Here is a 23,345-nt window from a genome sequence, read left to right as displayed (position 1 = left end):
GCTGCTACATGCCGCCGAAGTGCCCCTGCTTATCCCACGTAGCTGTCCCGGGGCTATAATTAAATAGCTGTGGGAACATTTGAAAAAAAAAAAACCAAAAAAACCAAAACAAAAAACCCAGAAAACCACCGCCCCCCATCCCACGTTTCCACCCGCCCCCCCGCCAACTAGAATTTGCAGTAGTTTCCAAAGGACAGAGAAGTGTGCCGAGACCAATGAGTGTCTCATTTCTGGTCAGTTCCCTTGACAACAGACTATCGATAATATGGGATGGTCCAAAGTCCCGTGTGCCCTGGTTGTTCTATGATGAAATATCACTGAAAATAATGTGTTGATCAATTGAGTCCTTAATTGCTTTCTTGTTCACGGGGATCTTTGCTGTGGTACCGTTTACTGACCAAATTTCACCTTTATGAAAATGGCTAACGTTACCCAATTTAACAAGCACTTTAGTTCCAATTTCCTGGCTTAACTAATACTAACAGAGGCTTACTGGTACATGGTGAAGCACAGGTGCTTTGAAGTGAGATGGCCTGCTTTCACACCAGGAGAATCAATGGTTATTGTGCCCTCGTGAATGTTCCTTCAGCTCTCTAAGCCTCGGTTTTCTCATCTATAAAGTGGGACAGTAACATCTGCCTCATAGGGCTGCTGAGAGGATGGAACGGGACCAAGCGTGTAAAGAGCTTAGCACAGTCCCAAGTCTGGAACACACGCTGCGGTAACAGACACTTGATTATTTCCTCTCCTTTTCTTAGATACATTTCCGGAGGTACTCTCTGGAACAGAACTTAAGTCGGGGTCAGCCAGATGGAGTCCTTGCCTCAGGGAGAATATTGATCCAAATAAAGACACATACTAATGCATAAAAGAAACTCTTAAACCTGATCTATTTGGCTCTGACTTTCCAGTCTATCCTCAGGCATCAGAAAAGAAATGTAAAATATCCAAATAATTAAAATTTCATGGACGAAATTACACACAGCAACATCATTACACACACACTGACAAGTACACGTGAGACACTGAGTAACGCGGCAGAGTGGGGGGCGGAGGCGGGGCAGTGATTCCGAGCAGGGGGGAAGCCTCGGAAAAGGAGCAGCAGAGGATGTCCCGGCCTGTCTGCAACTGCTCAGGATCTCCATACGGAACTGCGCGGATAATAAAAATGTTTCTTCTTAATGATCTCAACTTCACTCTTCCTCTGTGTATAGCGAACGTTAAAAAATGGATGAACTAAGTGTGTCCGAACGGAGATTCCGAGCTATTTATTTTTTCCATGCTGTCCCGGGTGGACGGGTCTAGCCAGGCGTCCTTGTTGATAATCTGGAGGGGGACCACCAGGGCTGAGTGTGTAACGCTGCCTCCAGACTCATTCTGGCCCGGGATGAGCCCTCCTTTCTGGGGAGCTTGCTGCCGCCTGGCAGACGCGCAGGATGGACTGGAGCCCATTAACTGGATGAGCCCAGCAAACATGTCCAGGAGCAAAGGCAGAAAAAACACCATCAAGATGAGGCCTCACCTAATGTTCATGGTCCTTAAAATACACGTTTTACTTGACAGAGGCAGTAACTGCCCCATACTCAGAATCACTGCTTCCCCAAATCAGGAAATGCGTCACGTCTGTTAGCAGCAAGCACGATAAATAATAAAACTCACCTGGCTTCCCCATCGTCTCCCTTTAAAACAATCATCCCGTGTCAGAACAGACAAAATATCTTCCATCTTTATCTCAGAAACACTGTAAAAGGAAGGGCATATCGAGGTAAACCTTTTGTCCTTTCAAAAACATTTGGAATCTTGATGCATAAAACTGGCCTCTCCTCAGGCTAACTGGATATAAAGGAGAAGCAACACTTGGTCAGGGAAAGGGAATGTTTTCCTAAACCTTCAGGAATTTGGAAGGAAGGGGCCCTCTATGATATTAAAGGGACAGACAGGGTAATATCCCCAACAATTTCTTTCCTGCCTGATACATTTACAAAGGCTACATTTAGAATTTCCTCTATAGGGATCATGTCATTATTTCTTAGTAAATCTGGAACACTAAATAAATAGGCCTGCTTATAGATAGATGACCGTGACTTGAGTAGAAGACAAACTAAAAAAACATTTCCAACAGTCCCTTTAGTTTCATACTTAAAGGAAGGAGGTGGCTGAAGACCCTTAACTGTGGGGCGTAACCAAACACCTGAGTGAAGGTAAACAGGTGACCAACGCCCATAGCCCATCCTGGCACCAGAACTCTCTCCTAATCTACCCTGAGGGATCTTTGCTGCTCTCGTCTCTTAATTATTCAGAGGTGAGGACCAAATGATCTCTGGTGAATCTAGAGCTACATGCGAATGAATGGCTGAAACCAGAACTCAGGCTTCCCTTGTGAACAGAAGCCGTCAGCAGCCAGAATAAGACACTCCAAGCTGCCTGGCAGGGGAGTCTGGACAGCCCACTGTCCCCCACGGTTCTGGAAGGCCCCAGCCTTCGCCCCAGGAAGGGCACGTGGCAGAGTCCTGTGTTAGAGGCAAGGAGGGAAAAGACTCCCCAGGGAGAGAGGAAGAGGGAGGGAGGAGCTCTGGGGGAGAAAAACAGATCATAAAAAGGTAAATGATTTTCTTGTATGTTGTTGTGGTTTTTTTTTCCTAAATGTAACAGCAAATTAAAACATGAATGGCAGCCTCTTCTGTGGGAGAAGACAAAGGTGACTTTCCCCCAAAGGTGACTCTGACAAAGCTATGAATGAACATGTCATGTCTCTGACATGATCTGCCTGAGCTGTGTCACCGCTTCCCCGTACACCCCCAGCCCCCAGCCCTCACCGTTCTTTCTTCGCTGCCAGCTCACAGCCACGTGGATTCGGAAAATATTTTTACAGAGTCAACCAGAGAATGCGGAGTACATACCACGAGTGTAGAGGTGCGGGGGTGGGGGGGCGGGAAATGTTCGTGGTTTCCTGGAAACTCTGTTTTTCATATGGGAGAGAAATGTTACGGCTACTGAATTTGCATCTCATTTATGCCTGGAAAGCTGAAGGAAGGTAAAAATCAGAGCCCAGCCCTGCCTTTTCCTTTTTCTAGCTGACCTGCCTTTATTCATCACTTTTTTTCTTGAGGAAAAAAAAAAAGAAGAAATACAAAAGTAAAAGCAACATAAGAACCTGGGGTCAGATCTTGAAGTGGGGAGAAAGAAAATAGGTATAATGGCATTCGCAGCCAGGGATACAAAGAACTAAATATGCCACAGAAAGGCAGAGTTTTCTCAAATGTTGACCTTCAGCCAGGGCACGGCTCGTATGCTGTATGTGTCCATATGATAATGTTGGGGGACCATCTACCCTAAGTGAACAGGAGATGGGACTGAACTGGAGTGATTTACAGTTTAAAAGGGCCTTTTCCTCCTAGTCTAAGAAATCACTGCTTCTGAGGAACAAAGCACATCTACTCTGCTTATTTATGGTTCTATCAACAAACCTGAATCATCCCACCTCACTATGAAGAGAGGCAGCTAAATAAATTCAAGGAACTAACTGTCTTATGCCTGGTCTAAGAAATAACACATTTCGAGGAAGCATTTACATTTTAATAAACCAATGATGACTTTCATTAGAAACACGTTTAAAGGAGAAGTGGGAAAAAGTGAAGAAGTTGGCAAATACCAAGAAGTCAGAAGCCTGCAGAGACAAAGTCCTGAGCATTCAGACAGAGGCGAAGCGGCCCGGGGCACCTGTCTCTTGCCCTGCTAAATTAAACTGTCAGGGCGAGTTCCACGCGCTGGGGGTATGGGGGCGGGCGGCGATGGCCCTTGCTGCTGAGAGCCTCCGCCTGCCTTCCTGAATCTTCTCTGTAATTCATCAGCCGTCCCAGCAGCCCGCTGCCTGGCTCTCAGGTTCTTAGGCACCAAACAGGCACACACGTCTTCCTCCTTTTTTTGATATTTAGACGTGTACCTTTTATATTCCAAGAATCTTCAAGTCTGCCTCTTTCCGTGGCATACTTTGTAATTAGTTCTTATTAGATTTAGTTTTTTGTATTAAGTCAAAGAAACAGTTTATATATAGATCCCCAACATACAGCCCTTCCTCAAACAGAAATCAGCAAGTGTAACGCACGGCAGTAGCGTAGCGACAGATGTGATCATTACTCGGGTTGACTACGTCTCACCGGTGAAGCAGCCGGTGGTGGTTCAGGACCAGGCACTTCAATAGGTGAATTTTCAGGGCAGAAGCCAGTGAGACTGGACTCCTACAGAACTCTCTGCCCCTTAAATGAATGTTCTTACACCCCTGTAAGAACATCCTTAGGGCACAGAAGGCCCAAATCTCTCCCTCGCAGTATTTCCCAGTCTTCGTCCTTGTGAACTTCCTCCCTGAGTCTCTGGCAGCACTGAGTTCTCTCCTGAATGTGAACCTTATGCTGAATTTCCCATGAATGCTACGGGCTCTTTTTCCAGAAAAGATCATCAGAAGGGAGGACTGTCTTTTCTTTTTTTAATAAATTTATTTATTTATTTATTTATTTATTTTTGGCTGCATTGGGTTTTCACTGCTGCGCACGGGCTTTCTCTAGCTGTGGCGAGCGGGGGCTACTCTTCGTTGCGGTGCGCGGGCTTCTCACCGCAGTGGCTTCTCGTTGTGGAGCACGGGCTCTAGGTGCACGGGTTCAGCAGTTGCGGTGCGTGGGCTCAGTCGTTGTGGCTCGCGGGCTCTAGAGCTTAGGCTCAGTAGTTGTGGCGCACGGGCTTAGTTGCTCCACAGCATGTGGGATCCTCCCGGACCAGGGCTCAAACCCGTGTCCCCTGCATTGGCAGGCGGATTCTTAACCACTGTGCCACCAGGGAAGTCCCAAGGGCTGTCCTTTTTATACCTTTAAAATATACCCAGCTCACCAATGATTCATGTTGGTGCTAATTATTATTTTCCCTTTTTCAATTTCAGGCTTACATTTGAACCTTCCATAGCAACCAACCGGAAGGCGTTTATTTGAGAACAATGACGAGAGGGAGGGAGGCAGAGGCATCTACGCTGACGACTCTGTGCTGGACCATCACCCTGTGACTGCGGAACTGTCTGCAGCCATTTCTCCAAGGAGATCACATCGCAGTGAACGAGCACAGGAGGCCAACCAGAGAGAGCTGCTGACGGGGAGGAATGGGAGAACGTGAACCTGTGGGTCTAGAACGGGAGGAGGAGGGGGCCGTGGAGGCAGAGGCGGCTGCCAAGGCGCAGTGAGTCCCTCCTCTGTGGGACAACACACCTCTGAGAATACCTTCCACACGTACACGAATCGCCGGGACAGAGGGAAAAAGCTACGGCGCTGGGACGGGTTTTCATTTCGACCCCCCTGTATTTCTGGAGTGTAACTGCTTGATCGGGTGCTGCCTAGACTCGGAAAGGGCCACAGAGAGAAGTGTGACGCGGCCTCCAGCCCCCGGGAACTCAGAATCCAGCTGGAGATGGAGCTCCGGGTGAAACGTGACTGACTGATCTACCTGAGATTTTCTCTCACAAGTAAGAGAAGAGATGCACGTCTTCCTGAAACAAACAAAAACCACTCCTTCAACTGACAGGCTGTATCAAGATGAGAGAATTACGTAAGAGGAAAACCCACACCATCTCCATTTTTGCCCTCTTGAATTCATCGGGAGCGGGTCCTCACCTCCCCCAACACTGATGGGTGTGAAGCACATTTTCTGAGAAAGCTTCATTCCACGAACGGTCACACCAGCAATCTCGAAAGAGTGTTGAGAGTGTTGAAGTCTGACTGGGGACAGGGGAAGTCACCGAGTGGCTTCTGAGCAGCTGGGCCACTCCTGGGCCCGGCGTGTACCGTGCCGCCACCTTGGGCATCACACGGCTCTTCCTGTGCCTCCAAAAACATTCTATGCATCACTGTGCTTTCTCTGAGCAGAAGAAACTCGTGAAAGTAGATCAGTGTGAAAAACCGCATGCCTTTAGAAGCCCGTTTTTAGAGCCTGTTACTTTAGATTTTATGGAAAACATGACTAAACAAACTCATTTCTGTGGCCCAGGTGGATGCTTTCTGCTTTCATCACAATCACCCCTGGCCAGCTCGAGCCGCTGTCCTCTGTCTTTGCTTTGTCTTTCCTCGGGGAGATCGGGGTTCGATGGAAGCCCCTGGCAAAGGTTCCATGCTGCTGAGCCCTGTGGAGTCCCCGACCCAGGGCTGGAACTGGGGGCTTGATGCTGGGGGATGTGAGAGGCTGCCATCTGACTGGGTGCATACGAGACAGCAGCTGGACAGCCTTGGCCACAAACATGTGGTACATAATTCACCTGCCCCTAATGGATTCTTCCCTCGTTTTCCTTTCCTGGGGGAGGGGGAGTTGTGTAAAGAATCAAAAGCATTCTTTCTTTCCAACTTTAAAGGTCCTAAGCATTAATTAACTGCAAGAAACAAAAATGGTGACTAAGAGAGATCTTTGAGAAGCTGGCTGGGTGGGTGGCGCACACTGATTTTGCAGCAGGAGTAACGCAACACAGACCTCTACCTGAAAGAAAGAGTGCAACAGATCGTTCTATGCCTTAGAATGGCAACGCAATGAAAACTGTCATGTGCTGATGGCGTTAAGGGTTTTAGTCTTTGCCACTGGCTATTCTGGGACTCACTTAGGGATCACAAGGGTTAATGGCTCCTCGTCAGCTTACAAGGCCCATCCACTGTAAGAAGCGACAGAAAATTAATTAGGTGAGATCAGCCGAAACCCCGTGTTTCTGACTCACTTGATTTTGTGAGAAGCCAACGAGTTGACATATTCTGCCTCCGAAGGAGCCAAAATGAGCAGGCTGCTCCCATGGCAGCCAATCCGGGCGGTTCTCCCAATCCGGTGGATGTATTCAGCAGGTGAAGACGGAGCGTTGTACTAAAAAGGGTAACAAAAATGAAGGCATTCACAGATCAAGGGACTGCCATTAATTGGAAGTGCAATACCCCTCACCTGCCTCCAGGTATCCCAAGAATGAAATCCTGGTGCTATGGTTACCCTACCACAGTCACAAGGAGAAGTCACTCAACCCTGAAACTCCTGGCTTCATTGGAAATAACAAGGCTCCGACATGCCAACGGGAACAGTGGCCAAGTTTCAGATAAACGAGACGTCTTCTCGTCCCGGTATCTCCTATTTAATTTCACTTCTCCACAGGTCTCTTCATTTTCCTATTTGCATCTTTTCACTGAGGTGACTGGGCAAGGTGAGAATGCAGGCAGGTGGGCGCAAACTTGCGCAGGATGGCCGCATGACCTTGGCCTACTTCCCCAGTAGACAGAGCAGTGGGGCTGAGGCCACGCAAGACGCTGCACAGGGTACAGGGAATCAGGTCTCCACCGCCTCGCTGCAGGCCACCCAGCCCCAGCAGAGCAGAGCTGCGGGCCAGCTGACAGGCAGGCTCCCCTTCCTGCAGGGAAATGCCTCCGCTCCCACGGACAGCGTCCCTGACCCGGCAGAAGGGCCAACGCTCTAACTCAGCGAACGGACGCTCTCTATGGCAATGACGTCGTCGTCGTTAACACCCGTTGTCCCCGTACTCCATTCTGCCCTTTTCTTCTTTGCTGCTCCATGAATCAAAGACCAGAGGGCCAAGAATATGATGGGAGGCCAGGCATATTCAACCAATCAACACCCACAATTCTAAGGCGGCTCTCAATGATCAATTATATGTGTCTGGCCTCCTGCACGTTAAAATCATCCTCGCCTTCCTATTTCAAATCTGCTCCACGGACAGCAGGAAAGAAGACACAATGCCTCTAGTCGCAAAGTCATCATGTGCCGTGAGCAGAGATTTCCTAGCTAGTGACAGGCATGCAATTCCACTAAAATGTGGATAAACCATGACTCACGTAAACAGGGCCCATGTCCCCTGGCCCCTGTACAGAAGGGCTTAAAAATACCACTCTGCAGACTAAGGAAAAGAAAAGACAAAACTAAAACCACTAGACGAGTCCTAACACCTCTACCCTCTGGCAAAGCATCTAAGGCTAGAGGTATGTGTAAGGTGCTGTCAGGGCCTTAACTGCCCCCTGCAGGTCAATGTGCATGGACACAGCGCTCAGGACAGCTGAGCCATCGCCTTCTGGACACGATGAGGCCTCCCAGGGGCCCAGGTAATTCCTGTTATTTTCAGATTGCGGAAAACTCTGTGTGTGACACACATTCGTCTGCGAGCAGGGGAGCCTGCCGCTCCCTCCCACGGCTGTACAGTCTGCAGGTTGTGCTGCAGTGGTCAGGTGCGCTGGGTTAAGGAAAGATGTCAGGAGAACTGTGCAGATCAGGCTGGTTGCTGCCTGGTGACCAGGGCAGCACCCAAGAAGAGGGTGATAATAATTATTCTACTTAAAGCCAATGCACCGACTCATGACCACACATCCTGGCCTCAAGCTCGCACCTTAACGACTTAAATACATTACCTGGACAATCCACGTGACTTGAGGGAGATCTAAGCCCCGAGCCGCAACATCCTTCAAAACAGAAAAGAATATGGCTTAGGACAGACTTTCTCAACCTTTTTGGGGTCATGGATCTATCTGATGATCTAATGCAAACTCTGAGGGCTCACCCCCCAGGAATGTGCACAACTTCAGGAACCCACTGACGTCCACCTGTGGGTAAAATTCCAATTTAGAGGCTAGTTCTATAGAACCCGCAGGTGAGGCAGCCACAGCCCACTTCACTAAGAGAACGTCGTCTACACGCAGGCCTGAGAACGGAAATAAGTCATTATCAGACAGTCATCAGCCAGGCAGACAAAAAGTATAAAAGCAATGGAGATTTTTTTTCTTTTCTTTTCGGCTGGTCGCCATCTCAAGAGCAAAGACTGCTCTCTGGTTTCTGGCCATTCTGGCAGAGAGACTAGAAAATGGGAATCTTCCAGGCTTTGGCAATAAAGGTACACCTGGCATTCACCTCTAAGCACAAGTCACACCAAGAGTAGCCCCAGCCAACAGGTACTGAGCGCTCACTACACACCAGACACGGTGGAGGGCATGTTACCTGCGTTATCTTGACTCATTGTCAAAATAATGCCTCAGACAACTATTACTCCCATTTGATAGAGAGGAAACCAAGATTCAGAGAGATTAAGTAACTTGTCCAGGCACATACAGCTAAGAAGCAGAGCTAGCCCTCAAATCCAGGTCTGCTTTACTTTTCCAAGACCATATTACAGTATACGGTTCCACGATCAAAAAAGATGCTGTGGGGCTTCCCTGGTGACGCAGTGGTTGAGAGTCCGCCTGCCGATGCAGGGGACATGGCTTCGTGCCCCGGTCCGGGAAGATCCCACGTGCCGCGGAGCGGTTGGGCCCGTGAGCCATGGCCACTGAGCCTGCACGTCCGGAGCCTGTGCTCCGCAACTGGAGAGGCCACAACAGTGAGAGGCCCGCATACCACAAAAAAAAAAAAAAAAAAAAAAAAAAAGATGCTGTGTCCCTCATATGCTGCTGGTGGGAATGTAAAATAATACAAACCCCTATGGTGGGGAATCTGGTAATATCCAGCAAAATTACATATGCACTTGCCCTTTGACCCTGCGCAATCTCCCAGCAATCCATCCCTGGCAAAAATTTAAAATGATCTATGCACGAGGCTATTCATTTCAGCACTATTTATTTATTTATTTATTTATTTAACATCTTTATTGGAGTATAATTGCTTTACAATGGTGTGTTTCTGCTTTATAACAAAGTGAATCAGTTATACATATACGTATGTTCCCATATCTCTTCCCTCTTGCGTCTCTCTCCCTCCCACCCTCCCTATCCCACCCCTCTAGGTGGTCACAAAGCACCGAGTTCAGCACTATTTATAATTGCAGGTCTGGTAAGAACCCCAGTGTCTAGCAGGAGACGGGGTGAATAAAACACGGCAATACCTACCTCGTAGAACGGAGTTTTACACAGCTACAAAAGGAATGGAGCTTCCTATGTACTGATGTGGAGGATATCTAGGCTATATCTTGAGTGTGAATAGTATGCGTTTGTGTAAGAAATGGGGGAAGTACAAATATATTTGCTCCTATTTGAAAAAGAAATAATGGAGGGAGAAACCCCAAAGCTTATAAAAAAGTGACCTATACGGGAAGGAAGAGAATGGGGGAGGGGATGAGGACGGAAGCTGGACTTCCTTTAATGGGCCCTTATACTTCTGACCCTGAGACCATGTTTCAACATAAGTAAAAATTAAAAAGTAAGATAACCAGCTGTCATGCAATAGGAAAGACAGAATATCGCCTATGACATATTCTTGCCAAAACAAAACCAAAACCCTAGAAATGGAATCTAAGCAAGTGCCTAGACCTACTGCAGGGAGACAGGAACAAGGTAAACAGCACCACAGGGACACAATGTGGAGCATTCTAAAGGACAAATGGTCTTTCTTCCACCAAAAAATCCAGGAAAAAAAGAGAGGGTAACAAAAACAGAAGACATTAAGTAGACAGATGGATAAATGGATAAATGCACAGATGGATCGATAAGCAGAGAACCAACACCTGGAAGGAGGTTCACCAAAACTGTCAACGGTGGTTACCTCAAGGTAGAGGGATTTGGGGCAATTTTTACTTTTCTCTTCGCAGTTTCCTGCGTTGTTTGCTTTGTTTTTCTTTTGATGACGAATGCATGTCATTCCTCCCCCCGCACAACCCCGCATTTCTATTTAGAAAAATTTAAACCTACAGAAAAGCTGGAAAAATAGTACAATGAGCAGTTGTCAGTCCTTCATCCTGATTCACCAATTGCTAAACATTGGCACAGCTGCTTTTTTCCTCTGTACACATGTGTTTTTCTGAACCATCTGAAAGGAAGTTGCAAGTATCATGACATTTTGCCCCTAAATACTTCAGCACATGTCTTCTAATTAAAAGGACATTCTTCTACATAAATCACAATACCATTACCACACCTAAGAAACTTCACACTAAATAAGTTTATTTTACAATAATCAGTCCACTTTCAAATTTCACCACTTGTACCTAAGACGATTTTTATAGTTGTTTTCCTTTCTTAACCCAGGACTGAAGCCTAGATCATTCATTCTATTTTTATTATAGCCCTCTAGACTTCCTTAACGTAGAACTGCATCCCCACCCTTAACATTTACTTGTTTTTATTGTTTATTTTTTGGAAAACAATCATTTTTTCAAGAGTCCAGGTGTCCTGAGGAACATCCCAGAATCGGGACTTTTCTGTCTCCTCATAGTAAGATTCTGGGGGAGCGTTCTGGCAGAACGACATCAGGGTGGGGTGTATCGCCCAGCACGTGACCTCAGGATACAGGCAGGGTGTCTGTCCTGTGCTGGGGACACTGTGCTCGGTCACTGGAGCAGGTGGCATCCACCATCTCACTCCCTTGTGACGGTACCTTTCTCCTTTGCGATGAGTGAGTAACCTCAGGAGGGAAACTTTGAGACTGCTTCTCAGAACATTTTGCCCAGTGGTTTTAGCATCATTTGATGCTACTTGTCTGTATCAGTTGTTACCCTGATGTCTACAAAATGACGGCTTTCTAAGCCTATAGTTCCTTCCATTTCTATAACTGGCATTCATCTGTAAAGGACGGCTCTTCCTCCTCTCTCCTCACTTTTTGGTATCACTAAGAATTTATAGGTATATAAGGTTTTTTAAAAAATAATAATCCTATGCAAAGTTCTGTAAGAAGCACATTAAAACAATCGCACCCGGGGCTTCCCTGGTGGCGCAGTGGTTGAGAGTCCGCCTGCCGATGCAGGGGACACGGGTTCGTGCCCCGGTCCGGGAGGATCCCACATGCTGTGGAGCGGCTGGGTTCGTGAGCCGTGGCCGCTGAGCCTGCGCGTCCGGAGCCTGTGCTCCGCAACGGGAGAGGCCACACAGTGAGAGGCCCGCGTACCGCAAAAAAAAAAACAAAAAAAACAACCGCACCCTTATCCTCCAGGGTCAGAGGCAGGATTCAAGGAAGACACTGTCCCACCATCATCTAAGTCACCCAGAAGACCACTGCAGGCAGGTCAGGGCTGGTCTGCCTTCGCTCTGATTAAATCCCACCTGGGATTTGTGGGTCTCCTTTGAACGGTGGCCAGAAGCTGCATTTATAAATGTTAAGCAGACATTTCATGTATTAGAAGTGTGTCAACCACCCAGGAAGTGTTTTCTGACAGCTCCCAGGTGCCCTGAAAGCTGATGTTCCAGAGCCGATGCCTTTGAGAACACAATTTAGAGTGTTCTCTACACTAACCACAGTCACTGTCTTTAGAAAAACTGACGGGTTCTTAAATCTGCGAAGCTCTTGTTAAGAAATGATTTACTTCATTTAAGTGCTCCGCACTGGGAGAGGTACACAGACAATGGGCTGTCTGAGCTTTACAGGTAAGCTTTGTAAAAAATTTAATGCTCGTCGGTTTAGTAAATCCAACTAAGAAACACAGATGAATCTCAAAACTAGCATATGGTGTTAGGAAAGCCACTCCGGGTACAAACACGCTGAAACAGTGAGTTAGGAGGCACCGCAGCCACTGCCATCAGGACTGTTCACGGTTCTTTCCCACTCGGGCTGGGCAATCGGCTCAGGACACCAGGCTGACAACCTTCCCGCCGCCCACTACTTCTGGTGTTGGGGTGGCGGCACCTCACAGCCAGCCACTGCTCGGACTTCACCAGCCATTTCCTTAAGCACTTCTTTCCAGTCTCAGCCGAGGCTACTCTGAGGGTGGGAGAGTGGATCAATCCTGCCAGTGCAGGAACAGGGAGAACCGGACTCTAGGACCACTTTAGCAGCCACCAATCCGGGCAAGTCACCTCTGCTTTCTGAGCCTCAGTTTACCCACCTATAAAATGGCTACAATTTACTTATCTCCCGAGGTTGCTGTGAAGATCCAGTGAGACAGTGGGTGTGCAAAATGTCTTGAGAATTGTAAATCTGAGTGTTCCAGTTCGTGATGAAATAAGAGCCAGACGGAGGCAATGAGGTGGGGATTTAAAAGCCTCTCGGCTCTCTTCCCCCGTCACACCCCATCCACCCGACCCGGGCAGAGGACCACAGAGGAAGGGGACATGGCTCCATCGTCCTGGATGCTGTCAACCAGCAGCACCAGAGCCACAGGAAACTGACCTGCACAAGACTCAGCAAAGGCTTCAGTTCTCCGCCCACCCTTAGAACTTAGATCCAACCCAACTGTATTCCTTTAACCTAATTAGGGCGAAAGAATTGCTAAAGTCAATTCTGAAAGACACTCACCAGTCAGGCCTTGAAGTCCATGGGCCTGACAATTGGCCGCCTCCATGAGACCAAGGGGTACAGATGGAAGGCAGCTTGCTCAGGTGCCAGCCTGTCAGTTGGATTAAAATGACTCATTTATTTACCCGAGAACCTCACAAAGTGCTTTTACTAACAGGGAGAGGGGTCCTGCGGCTCTCCGAGCAAAGGGACGCAGCAAATTCGCCTCTGCTGCCTTCCCGTCCTGCCAAAGTCATTACTGCGGGCGTGTGGAAAGCCATCAGCGGGGCACAGGCCCCCGTCGTCCGGGTGACAGATTGGGCTGCGTAATCAGAGGGGGAAGGAGACAGCGCAGAAGCTGTCAGAGGCGCGAGATCTTGGCTGGAGCCGCCAAAAAGCTGGCAACATGAGTTAGCGTAACTCAGTCAATAGCCAACCATCTCCAAATGATCTTGCCACTAACACGCATGAAATACGGGCGGAAAAGATACACTTCGCCTAAAAAGCATACCCCAGAGAAAACCGAGAAAGTCTCCATTTCTTCAGGGGTGCTGAAGGGACGTTCTTGGGATGCTTACAGCCCCCCTCCTTTGTCTCCTGCCCGCCTGGCACAGCGAAATTTCCCAGGAGGAGAGGAAATTAAGAACTGCACAGACCTAATGGTGTGTTTCGAGCAAAAAAAAAAAAAAAAGAGAGAGAGAAAAGGTGACGAAGAGCAGCACAGGTGCTTTAGGTATCGTCTGAAACAGCAGGCAGGTGTGGACAAGCGCAGACCATTCCAAGGGATACTCAGCCAGCGGATGCAGGTGGAGTCGGAAGTGCCTCTCCTTGCTGGGAAAAGGCCAAGGCACTGGGTACTTACATCCAGGGACAAGCAGGGAGGGCCAGCATCAGCCCTAAAACTAGAGGGAGCTTGGAAACGCCACATTCCAGTCACTCGGTGGGGTTTCCCCTTCCCAACCCCTCAACTTAACAGTGGTATTAAAAAAACCTCTGGCTTAGGGTGAGTGCTTCACTATAAGCCCCAGGAAATATTCTGCTTCTTTTGATTTCTTAACTCCACTGAGGAAAGTGGGCTTTGAACTTCCAAATGACTCCTTCCTGCTGACACGTGCTCCCTCCTTAACTTGGGTTCTTCTTAGATCCAGTTTTCTAGAGGACACAAACTCACATTTCAAATATGTAAGGACTTCTCTTTCCCAGGCTGGTCTCTCCTTCCTGACCATCTTTTCACCTCTGCCCAGACTCTGGACTCATCGCGGTCACACGTGTGCTGAGAACCCACATTATACAGCCATGTACCAGGTCCCGCAAGATTGCGTGAAGTTAAGATCCTTGCTTTTAAGATGTTTAAGATGAAAGGAAACACAGACACATACACACACACAGAGAGACACACCTTTAACTTTCTTCACAATAGAAAAGATATAAGGGAGGAAAATGGGGTCAACGGGATTTTCTAGAAGTAAAGGAAACAGCAGAACTGTGAGCTTTTGTGTGGTTACACCACAATTCCCAGCTTCTCAACAAGACAGTCAGTCTTCTGGCCTCATTAAAATGATCTCGGGATGATACATCAAAATGGCAAAAGATACGGTACAGAGGGGGAAAGTCCCCACGCAACAATTCACGAGTGGCTCCCCTTTATCCAAAGAAGCAAGTCCTCCATCCGCCTTGTCCTGCTGCAGCCCCGCTGCTCATTAACACCCAGGAGGCTCCCGGAGAGCTTTCAGAGCCTGGCAAGTGACAGGCTGCTGAAGAGGACGCAGTGACAACATCTCCCCAACCCAGGCCCCACCTATCACAGCCAAAGCATCTCAGACACCCCAAGTTTCTGCCTATAGCGAACAAACATGGCAGAAGTCGAAGGAAGACTGGGCAGGAAAGAAGACCTTCTCCCCACTGGGGACTCCGGGCTTGTACCCCGGCTTAGAAATGGAGAGGCATGAGCTCCCACCCAGCTCTTTTCCAGTCATTTCCTAGAGCAGAATAAAGAAAAGATGAGACTGGCAGAGGTTCTGCATGCTGGACGTGACCTGGGCCAGCAAGTGAACACGCACCGAGGGGCTTACAGAAATCAGACTATGGCAAGTGAGAGCTTGCTTTTCACGTGGCACCCGGGACTGGCAGGGGGCAGAGGTGCCAAGTCAATGGTGCTCCTCATCTAGCTGACATCACCTGCCTGCAGGCAGCAGCCAACAGGACAAGGAAAATCATCATATGCTTTTGACCCCACCGAGAATCACATTTCAGAGAATGATCTTTTCTTCCGGAGAGCTACTAAAAAAAAAAAACAACCCAAAAACAAAACAAAAAACTGAACTTCAAATACCTGGAGTTTTCTTTGAGACTTAGAGCTCACCCACGTCTGTAAAAAACATGGCAGCATTTGCACACTAGGAGACTCAATAATTTTCCACCAGGGACAAATCCAGCATCTTAAGGGTCAAAGATAAAGCATTTTATTCTGGTCCTAATCCAAATTCCAACACACAGGTTCCTACTGCCTTCTCTCTTTTTTTTTTTTTTTGCGGTACGCGGGCCTCTCACTGTTGTGGCCTCTCCAGTTGCGGAGCACAGGCTCCGGACGCGCAGGCTCAGTGGCCGTGGCTCACGGGCCCAGCCGCTCCGCGCAGCATGTGGGATCTTCCCGGACCGGGGCACGAACCCATGTCCCCTGCATCGGCAGGCAGACTCTCAACCACTGCGCCACCAGGGAAGCCCCAGACAGAGGATTTTTGACAAAGTCCTTTATCAAGTAGATTACTTGGACTCATCTTCGCTTTGGACCAGGCAAGTGAAGACAGTTTTAGAGCAAACACAAGCATCTGACTTGATGGGCTTCATAAAGAGAAGGGCTACTTGCTCAGACTCAGATCTCCTTCGGAGGCAAGCATTCCAGGAGCAACGGCTCTCAGATCTGAAGGACCAGAGCCGGCGGAACCACTGTTGGCCACACACACGTGAGCATCCGCAGGTCACCGGGCAGGCCGTCTTGTAGGTGATCATGCATATATACACACACGAGAAACAAAGCTGCACTCGCTCACAAACTCTCAATTTAGAAAGAAAACAATCTCCATTACCTTTAAAACTAAATAGAGAACAGGAGTTCCTTAAAAAGTAATTGTATTGAACGAGGCCTAGACAGGCACTCAAGCAGCTAAATGTCGTTGCTTCTACCCAGCCCTTGTTCACAGGATTACTAAATTGACGGTGCAATTTCATTACTGTATATATAGGAGTTTCTCAAATAACCAGCTGGGGATTAAGTTCCATCTTCCAAGATGGCACAAACAGGGAAGGCATTTTAATCTTGGGAGCCAGCAGCAACTTTGGTGAAGTGAGTCCCCAGGGAAGCAGGGACGTGGAAGGTGTGAGTTTTCAATCTCAAAAGATCACAAGAGATGTGCACGACAAAGGTCACCGTGGTGCTGGAGGAGGTGGCTACCCACGACTGCAAAGACTGAGGCCGAGTGAGCGGCCCTGAAAACTGCAGGGCAGATGGTAGCTCTGGACACCAGCACATAGACTCTGTCCAAGCGCATCTACTTTCCTTTAAGAGAAGGTGAGCAGAGGCAAGCGGAGTGATTTTGTTGTGAAAAGACTTTCTCAGCTCTAATTACTCCCGATAGCTGTAATTTACAAGTTCTTGGTGGAGAGAAATCGTCCAGATTCACACGTTTTCAGACAAACAGCTGCCACTATTAGTGAGCAAATCGCCAAGTCTTCCGCGCGGTGGCAGCCCGCTATCTGCGGCAGTAAGGTGGCAAACCAGGAGTGCAAAGAGACCAGCCACACCAAGCGGCCCCCGGAATTCCTGTTCCCCGTGGGGCCGGTGACCCCAAGGCAAATCGTCAGGAGATGAAAAACTGCCACCACCATCACAACCATTGTCAACCTTCCCACGGAGCGCAGAATGATACATACCGTGCAGAGAAGAACCCCTGTTTTGGAACGTGAGAATTCTTGAAACACGGCTGTTCTTTCCTACAAAAACAAGCAAAAATAGGGCCTTTGTAACTCTGAGATCGAGTCCAGCAAGGTAGGCTTAGATTCTCATAACTCTCCCAATTTTCTACTGCTGTAACTATTTTTAGGCACAGAGAGAGAGGTTTTGCCAAGAAAGAGGAAGAAGTGGATTCTTCACATCTTCCAACAAGACCCTATACCTACACGACCAGGCTTCCTGGACTGCGGCAGAGTAACAAGCTTTGAGGGCAGCACGTTTCATTGAGACAGTGCGGGGGGGTCGGGGGGAGGGAGGGGGCCACGCCCTCCAGAAATGGCCAACACCCAGAGCAAGGAGGGCCAAAGGCCACAAGTTCCTGCACTCAGGGTTCCCAACTCAGAATTTACTCTAACACCTTTTCTACAGGTGGTCTAGAGGCTGAACAACAACCAACCTTTCCTATGGGGCAATTTTCTTAAAAGCTGATTTTTAAAAAGATTTTCAAATTATGAAAGCCATATATTTTAACTATAGAAAAATTATACTTCAAGTCAAAGGAAGGAAATTAAATCATCCTACCACTCAAAACACACCACCACCGCTGGCAACACCTTGAAGCTTCCTGAGCCCCTTTCTAGGCGAAACATAATGAAATGTGTGGCTTTTTAAAAACTGGCATCATGGTTCTCACACTCCTAACGTGCTCTTATCATATCTCAACTGGATGTGGACATCTTTTCATGCCAGTAAATAGCCCCAAACCACCTTGTCTCCCGTGACTATACCACATTCAGCTGAACGGGAGCCCCGCCTCCACGTGACCAGCGCCCCATTCCTGACAGCTGAGGTTGTCTGCACTGCTCACCGTCACAGACAACGCTGCGATCAACAGGTCTGCAGGTAAGTCACTGTGCTCAGGCTTAACTATTCCTTTGGGGTAAACTCCTAAAGGCAGACTTGGTGGACCAAAAGGCCTTGGGCATGAACTTGCAGGGGCCACACTGGGGGTGTGTTTAAGTCACAGTGTTGCCAGAAGTTAAGACTTGGCCATGTCCATCTGTTAGCAACAACAACAAAAAGGAAATATAGATTTGGAAAAAAGAAAGAAGTGAAGTCTCTCTTTCTGCTCTGACACCAAGGTATACCTCATTCTGGCCTTTCGCGGGTACACGTTCCATCACGTGACTGGACCCCAGGCTGCACCCCACGGAGCACAGTGGACAGGGACAACCGGCACGTAGGGTGTGTACCAGGTACCAGACGCTGGCCTGCCCTTTACATGTCTGAACGTATCCGATCCTCAAAGCAACCCAATGAGCAGGTACTGTCACCACCCTCACTTCCAGAGGAAGAAACCGAGGCACAGAGAGGTTAAGTAACTTGCCCAAGGCACGTGCATACACTGTTAATACAGGACTGAACTGAGATCTGGACCCAGGGAATTTATGGCTGCACTGTAGAGCCAAAATCAGAAAAAAATCCGGAAAGTTCATAAAAGCCCGTGAAACTAATCGTAAAGTCCAGACATACTGCACTCAGGTGTGGGGTAAGGAACACAACTACCAGAGTCCTGAGCATCCATCGCAGCTATCACACAGCAACTTCTTCAAACAGGAGCTCCTCTCTGATGCTCTTACACTTGGCTAGGGTCACGGCAGTCACTTCGGGAGACCACACTAAGGTCATGTGGAGCAGGGGGCAGGGTAACAAGCCAGGAAGACGTGATGGGGACGGTGTTAGCTTAGTCCCCTGGGACAAGACACTGCACCAATATTTAGAAAACAAAATACAGAGATCCTCCCTGCCACCTTCTACCCATCTCACAGGGAGGGTGTGTTAATAAACAAGACAAGTAAAATACTAACAATTATTAAACGATGAAAAAACTACACTTTTCCTGAAAGAGAAAGAACAGCAATAATGGCACCTGACATTTACCCAGTGCTCACCCTGCACCAGGCCAGGTACTAAGTACTTGATCTGCATTAACTCAGTGAATCGTCACAACAACTCCAAGAAGTACGTACTCCTGTTCTCTCCACCTCAGAGGCATGGACATTGAGGCACAGAGAGGTTAAATGCTTTCCTGAGGTCACACAGCCAGTGAATGGCAGAGTCAGCACCAGAACACAAGCAGTCTGCCCCCAGAGCACACGGCTATAAACACCCTACCCAGATACCACGCTGTTACAATGAGAGATGCACAGTCTGAAATAACCTAACTGCAGAATCTTCTGTTGACACATTCAAACCCCTAGATCCTCCTGAGTCCACATCCAGCTCCTTCTTCATCCTCACACCTACCCTGCAGGATGGCTCTGCAGAAAACAGACCTAGGATATTGATAAAATCAGTTAAAAAAAAACACCCATAAATGGCATTACATTATGAAATCAACGAACTTGATTGAACTGGGGATCCTGAAGGTAAAGATTAAGAGTTTACAAAACTAAAGCCAGAATATTCAGGAAATTCTGTATAGTCTTGTGTTGAATAAGAAGCTGTGGGCTTCCCTGGTGGCACAGTGGTTAAGAATCCACCTCCCAGTGCAGGGGACACAGGTTCGAGCCCTGGTCTGGGAAGATCCCACATGCTGCAGAGCAACTAAGCCCGTGCGCCACAACTACTGAGCCTGCGCTCTAGAGCCCTCGAGCCACAACTACTAAGCCTGTGCGCCACAACTACTGAAGCTCGCACGCCTAGAGCCCGTGCTCCGCAACAAGAGAAGCCGCCGCAATGAGAAGCCCGCGCGCAGCAATGAAGAGCAGCCCCCGCTCGCCGCAACTAGAGAAAGCCCGCGCGCAGCAACGAAGACCCAACGCAGCCAAAAATAAATAAAATAAATTTATATTTAAAAAAAGAAGCTGTGTCCTTGAGTCACCTTGAGCAACTTCACTTTTCTAAACCTCCGTTTCCTTAATTATTAAAACAAAGAAAAGCAAAAAAGAAAAGAGGGGCTGGACTTGATGACCTTTAATGTCTCCTTTAGCTCTAAAAAGGTTCTGATTTTTAAAAGGTGGTGCTAGTCCAACCTCATTCCAATCTCTGGCTTTCTTTCTGGCTTCCTAACTTTCTACGCGGCCTGGTGACCTCTGCTCTGGGACAAGACGGCTCCCGTTCCCAGGCCCTGCTTGTCCCTCCTGCCACAGCTGCAGGGAGTTCATCTCGTTCTGCACCCGCTCGACTCCCTAAATGGATGGCCTGCCTACCAGCAGTGGAACGAGAGTGAACGGAGCTAAGTGCCCAAGGTGAGGAAAATGTTCCACTCCTCTTCCTGATCGAAAATATTCGCCAGCGCTGAGCCCCTGCAGCCCCTCTGGAACCCCGCGTCCTCTCCCAACCCAAGTGTTCCGAGCGAAAGCGCTGCATCTTGTTGACAATGACAGCAGTCACGCTCAGCAGTACCATATGGGAGCCACAATTTAGCTCCATTAATGCTCTTAATTTGAAGACATCAAGCCCTAATTACACACTGGGTACTAAAAAGGCAAAACCCTTCCCCGGTGCCAGCTACTTAGTGGTACTCTGTTGCCTTAACAGCTGGTTGGGGTACAGTCAGGCCAAGCGGGGCCTGCGAGCTCTCTCGGGTGGAAGAGACCAGCTCCCGGAGCAAAGCAAACGGGAACAATAGGCTCCCTCTCGCCCCACGGACACAGCCGCGCCACCCGCTTTGGCCTCTGGTGGGTCGCCCACTTTAGCCACGCTCTTCCCTGGCCCAGCGGGGTCCCTAGGGAAGCCAGGGCCAACCCGGGAGGACAGGCTCACCTCCTGCTCCAGGTCGCCGTGCAGCCGCAGGAGTTTTAACCGCGTGGAGGCACATGGCAACCCACCTCGGGCCAGGGCCCCTGAGCCGCTCAGCAGGGTCTGGAGGAAGAGGTTGTAGTGGAAGTCCACCAGCTCGCAACTCGAGAAAAAGATGATCATCTTCTGGTCTCTCTCAAACTACATCGATACAAAGGGGGAAAAACCACCACGTGTTTTTAAGATCAGGTGACACTTAAAATGAATCTCTTTCTAAAACACACGGGCAGGCTAGCCCCGATCTGGAAACAGAGGTGACAGATGGCTTTGAATTATTTTTAAAAATAACACAGGGGCTTCCCTGGTGGTGCAGTAGTTGAGAGTCCGCCTGCCGATGCAGGGGACACAGGTTCGTGCCCCGGTCTGGGAAGATCCCACATGCTGTGGAGTGGCTGGGCCCGTGAGCCATGGCTGCTGAGCCTGTGCGTCGGGAGCCTGTGCTCCGCAACGGGAGAGGCCACAACAGTGAGAGGCCCACGTACCGCAAAAAAAAAAAAAAAAAAATTTAAAATAATAATAATAAAAATAACACAGATCCTCCACACTACAAAGAATGTAGGACAGGAAAATGACATAGCTGCAACCTCGAACAGGCCTCTTGCATCTGAGAAAAACAATTGTGCTTCAGAGCGAAGTCGCCCTTGGCTGTGTCCCTCCCCCTCACTCGGTCCCGCCACGCATGGCACTCCCCAGCGGGGACTCTGCACACGCAGTTGGTCTTGAAGCTGCACCCTCGATGCCCTTCCACCTACTATGTCCCCATATACTAGAGAAAGTTACCACGGGAATCTAGTAAATATACAAATACAATGATTCTTTAAAGAACACGAGCAAAGGCTACTGTACTGCTTCACATCCAGCGTGTGTGTACCATCTGTGACGTGCCCGGTATCAGTCCCAGGAAAGGTATTTGAGGCAGATCTTAAGTTGAACGTAATGGCCATCAGTGACCTCTGAGTCTTCACTGCAATCCTAGAACCACTGACTGAGAAGATCTCCGCTAAGGTCTGCGCTTGCACCACAGCTCAGTTTGGAAGCTTCTGTGTGTGTCTCAGCTCACTGCCTCAATGCCCGACATGAACAAAACTGTGGTCTTTCCCCGGATCAGGCTGGACCCAGTCCCCAGACCTACCTTGCATTTCTGCAGGATGAAGCCCGCTAGGGAGACAAGCCTCAGTTTGCTGGGAACCACCGTCACGTACTGCTCGAGACTCGCTGGTATGGCAAAGCTGTCCAGCTCGTCGCTAGCTTGTGGAGGAGAAGCTTCAGGAATGGCTTTGCTCTTTGGGTTCGACTGGTCATGGCTTTCATCCAGGACAGAAATACTGACTGGGTCGTGTAAACTGATATCAGCTAGCCATGTTACACCTTGGAGAAAACGTGAAAAGGACAAGACAACTGAATAGGCACACGCTGTGGAACTGGTCACACCTGCACAGCCCCCAACACCACACACCCAGGCCTATTAAGAAACTCCTGATGGGTATCCCCAAATGCCAGCACTGATCTGCCCCACTGTCAGTCCAGCAGGGACCCACCTATTTCTTCCCAGGGACCAAAATCCCATCCACACCACCAGAGTTTCTAAACTCTGACCCGTGGAAGACCACTGAAACAGATGCCTGCCCACCACCCCCCAGAAAGGGTTCTGTGGTCAAGTAAGTTATGAAAACCCTGATAAAAAGCTTTCCTGGGATTCCTTCCCAAGGTTTTCCGGGCTTACAGGCCTTCTCAGGACCTTTATTGTAGAAATGTGCACATGAATCTCCAAGAGGGGGAGGTAATGTGTGGCATTTCCCCAACTTTTTGAGCACAGAATCCCCTTTCCATGGATTATCTCTCTCTTTCTTTTTTTAATATTTATTTATTTTATTTATTTTATTTTTGGCTGCATCAGGTCTTAGCTGCAGCACGCGGGTTCTCTAGTTGTGGCACGCAGACTCCGTAGTTGTGGTGCTCGGACTCCAGAGCGTGTGGGCTCTGTAGTTTGCGGGCACGCGCAGGCTCTCTAGTTGAGGCACCTGGGCTCAGTAGTTGAGGCATGCGGGCTTAGCTTCCCTGCAGCATGTGGGATCTTGGTTCCCCAACCAGGGAGCAAACCCACGTCCCCTGCATTGCAAGGAGGATTCTTAACCGCTGGACCACCAGGAAGTCCCATGGATTCTCTCTTAAAGTCACTGTTAGTTTGGATACACTCTGAGAACTGCCGGTGAGTCACGTGGATGGCATCTGGTACGTGTGCACCAGAGCAGGCTAGTAAACCGAGTAAAGTGACGTAAGAACATGAGCTGACTTGTCGCTCAGACAGGGAGTCACGTGCGGGGGTTCCTGGTGGAGGGTGATACAACTTTTCCAAGCCTAGGCGTTCCCGTCAACAAAAGAGAGCTAAGAAATT

At 48.7% G+C, this 23,345-nt stretch overlaps 1 protein-coding gene across 1 annotated transcript in view; it reads right to left on the bottom strand.

Moving 5' to 3' along the window:
* DDX31 (DEAD-box helicase 31) overlaps positions 1 to 23,345 on the bottom strand; it is a gene marked incomplete at its 5' end in the record, with an annotated part of 71,845 nt that overhangs the window by 28,247 nt on the left and 20,253 nt on the right. The window contains 6 exon segments of the mRNA XM_079705802.1: positions 1,660 to 1,741; positions 6,737 to 6,876; positions 8,418 to 8,468; positions 17,128 to 17,187; positions 20,915 to 21,091; positions 22,083 to 22,318. Coding sequence (XP_079561928.1) covers positions 1,660 to 1,741; positions 6,737 to 6,876; positions 8,418 to 8,468; positions 17,128 to 17,187; positions 20,915 to 21,091; positions 22,083 to 22,318 — 746 coding nt within the window.

This window comes from Hyperoodon ampullatus (assembly GCF_949752795.1).
Source record: "Hyperoodon ampullatus genome assembly, chromosome: 6".
NCBI lineage: Eukaryota > Metazoa > Chordata > Mammalia > Artiodactyla > Ziphiidae > Hyperoodon > Hyperoodon ampullatus.
The sequence above is the reverse complement of the archived record's forward strand: the minus strand, read 5'-3'. Positions and strand labels throughout refer to the sequence as shown.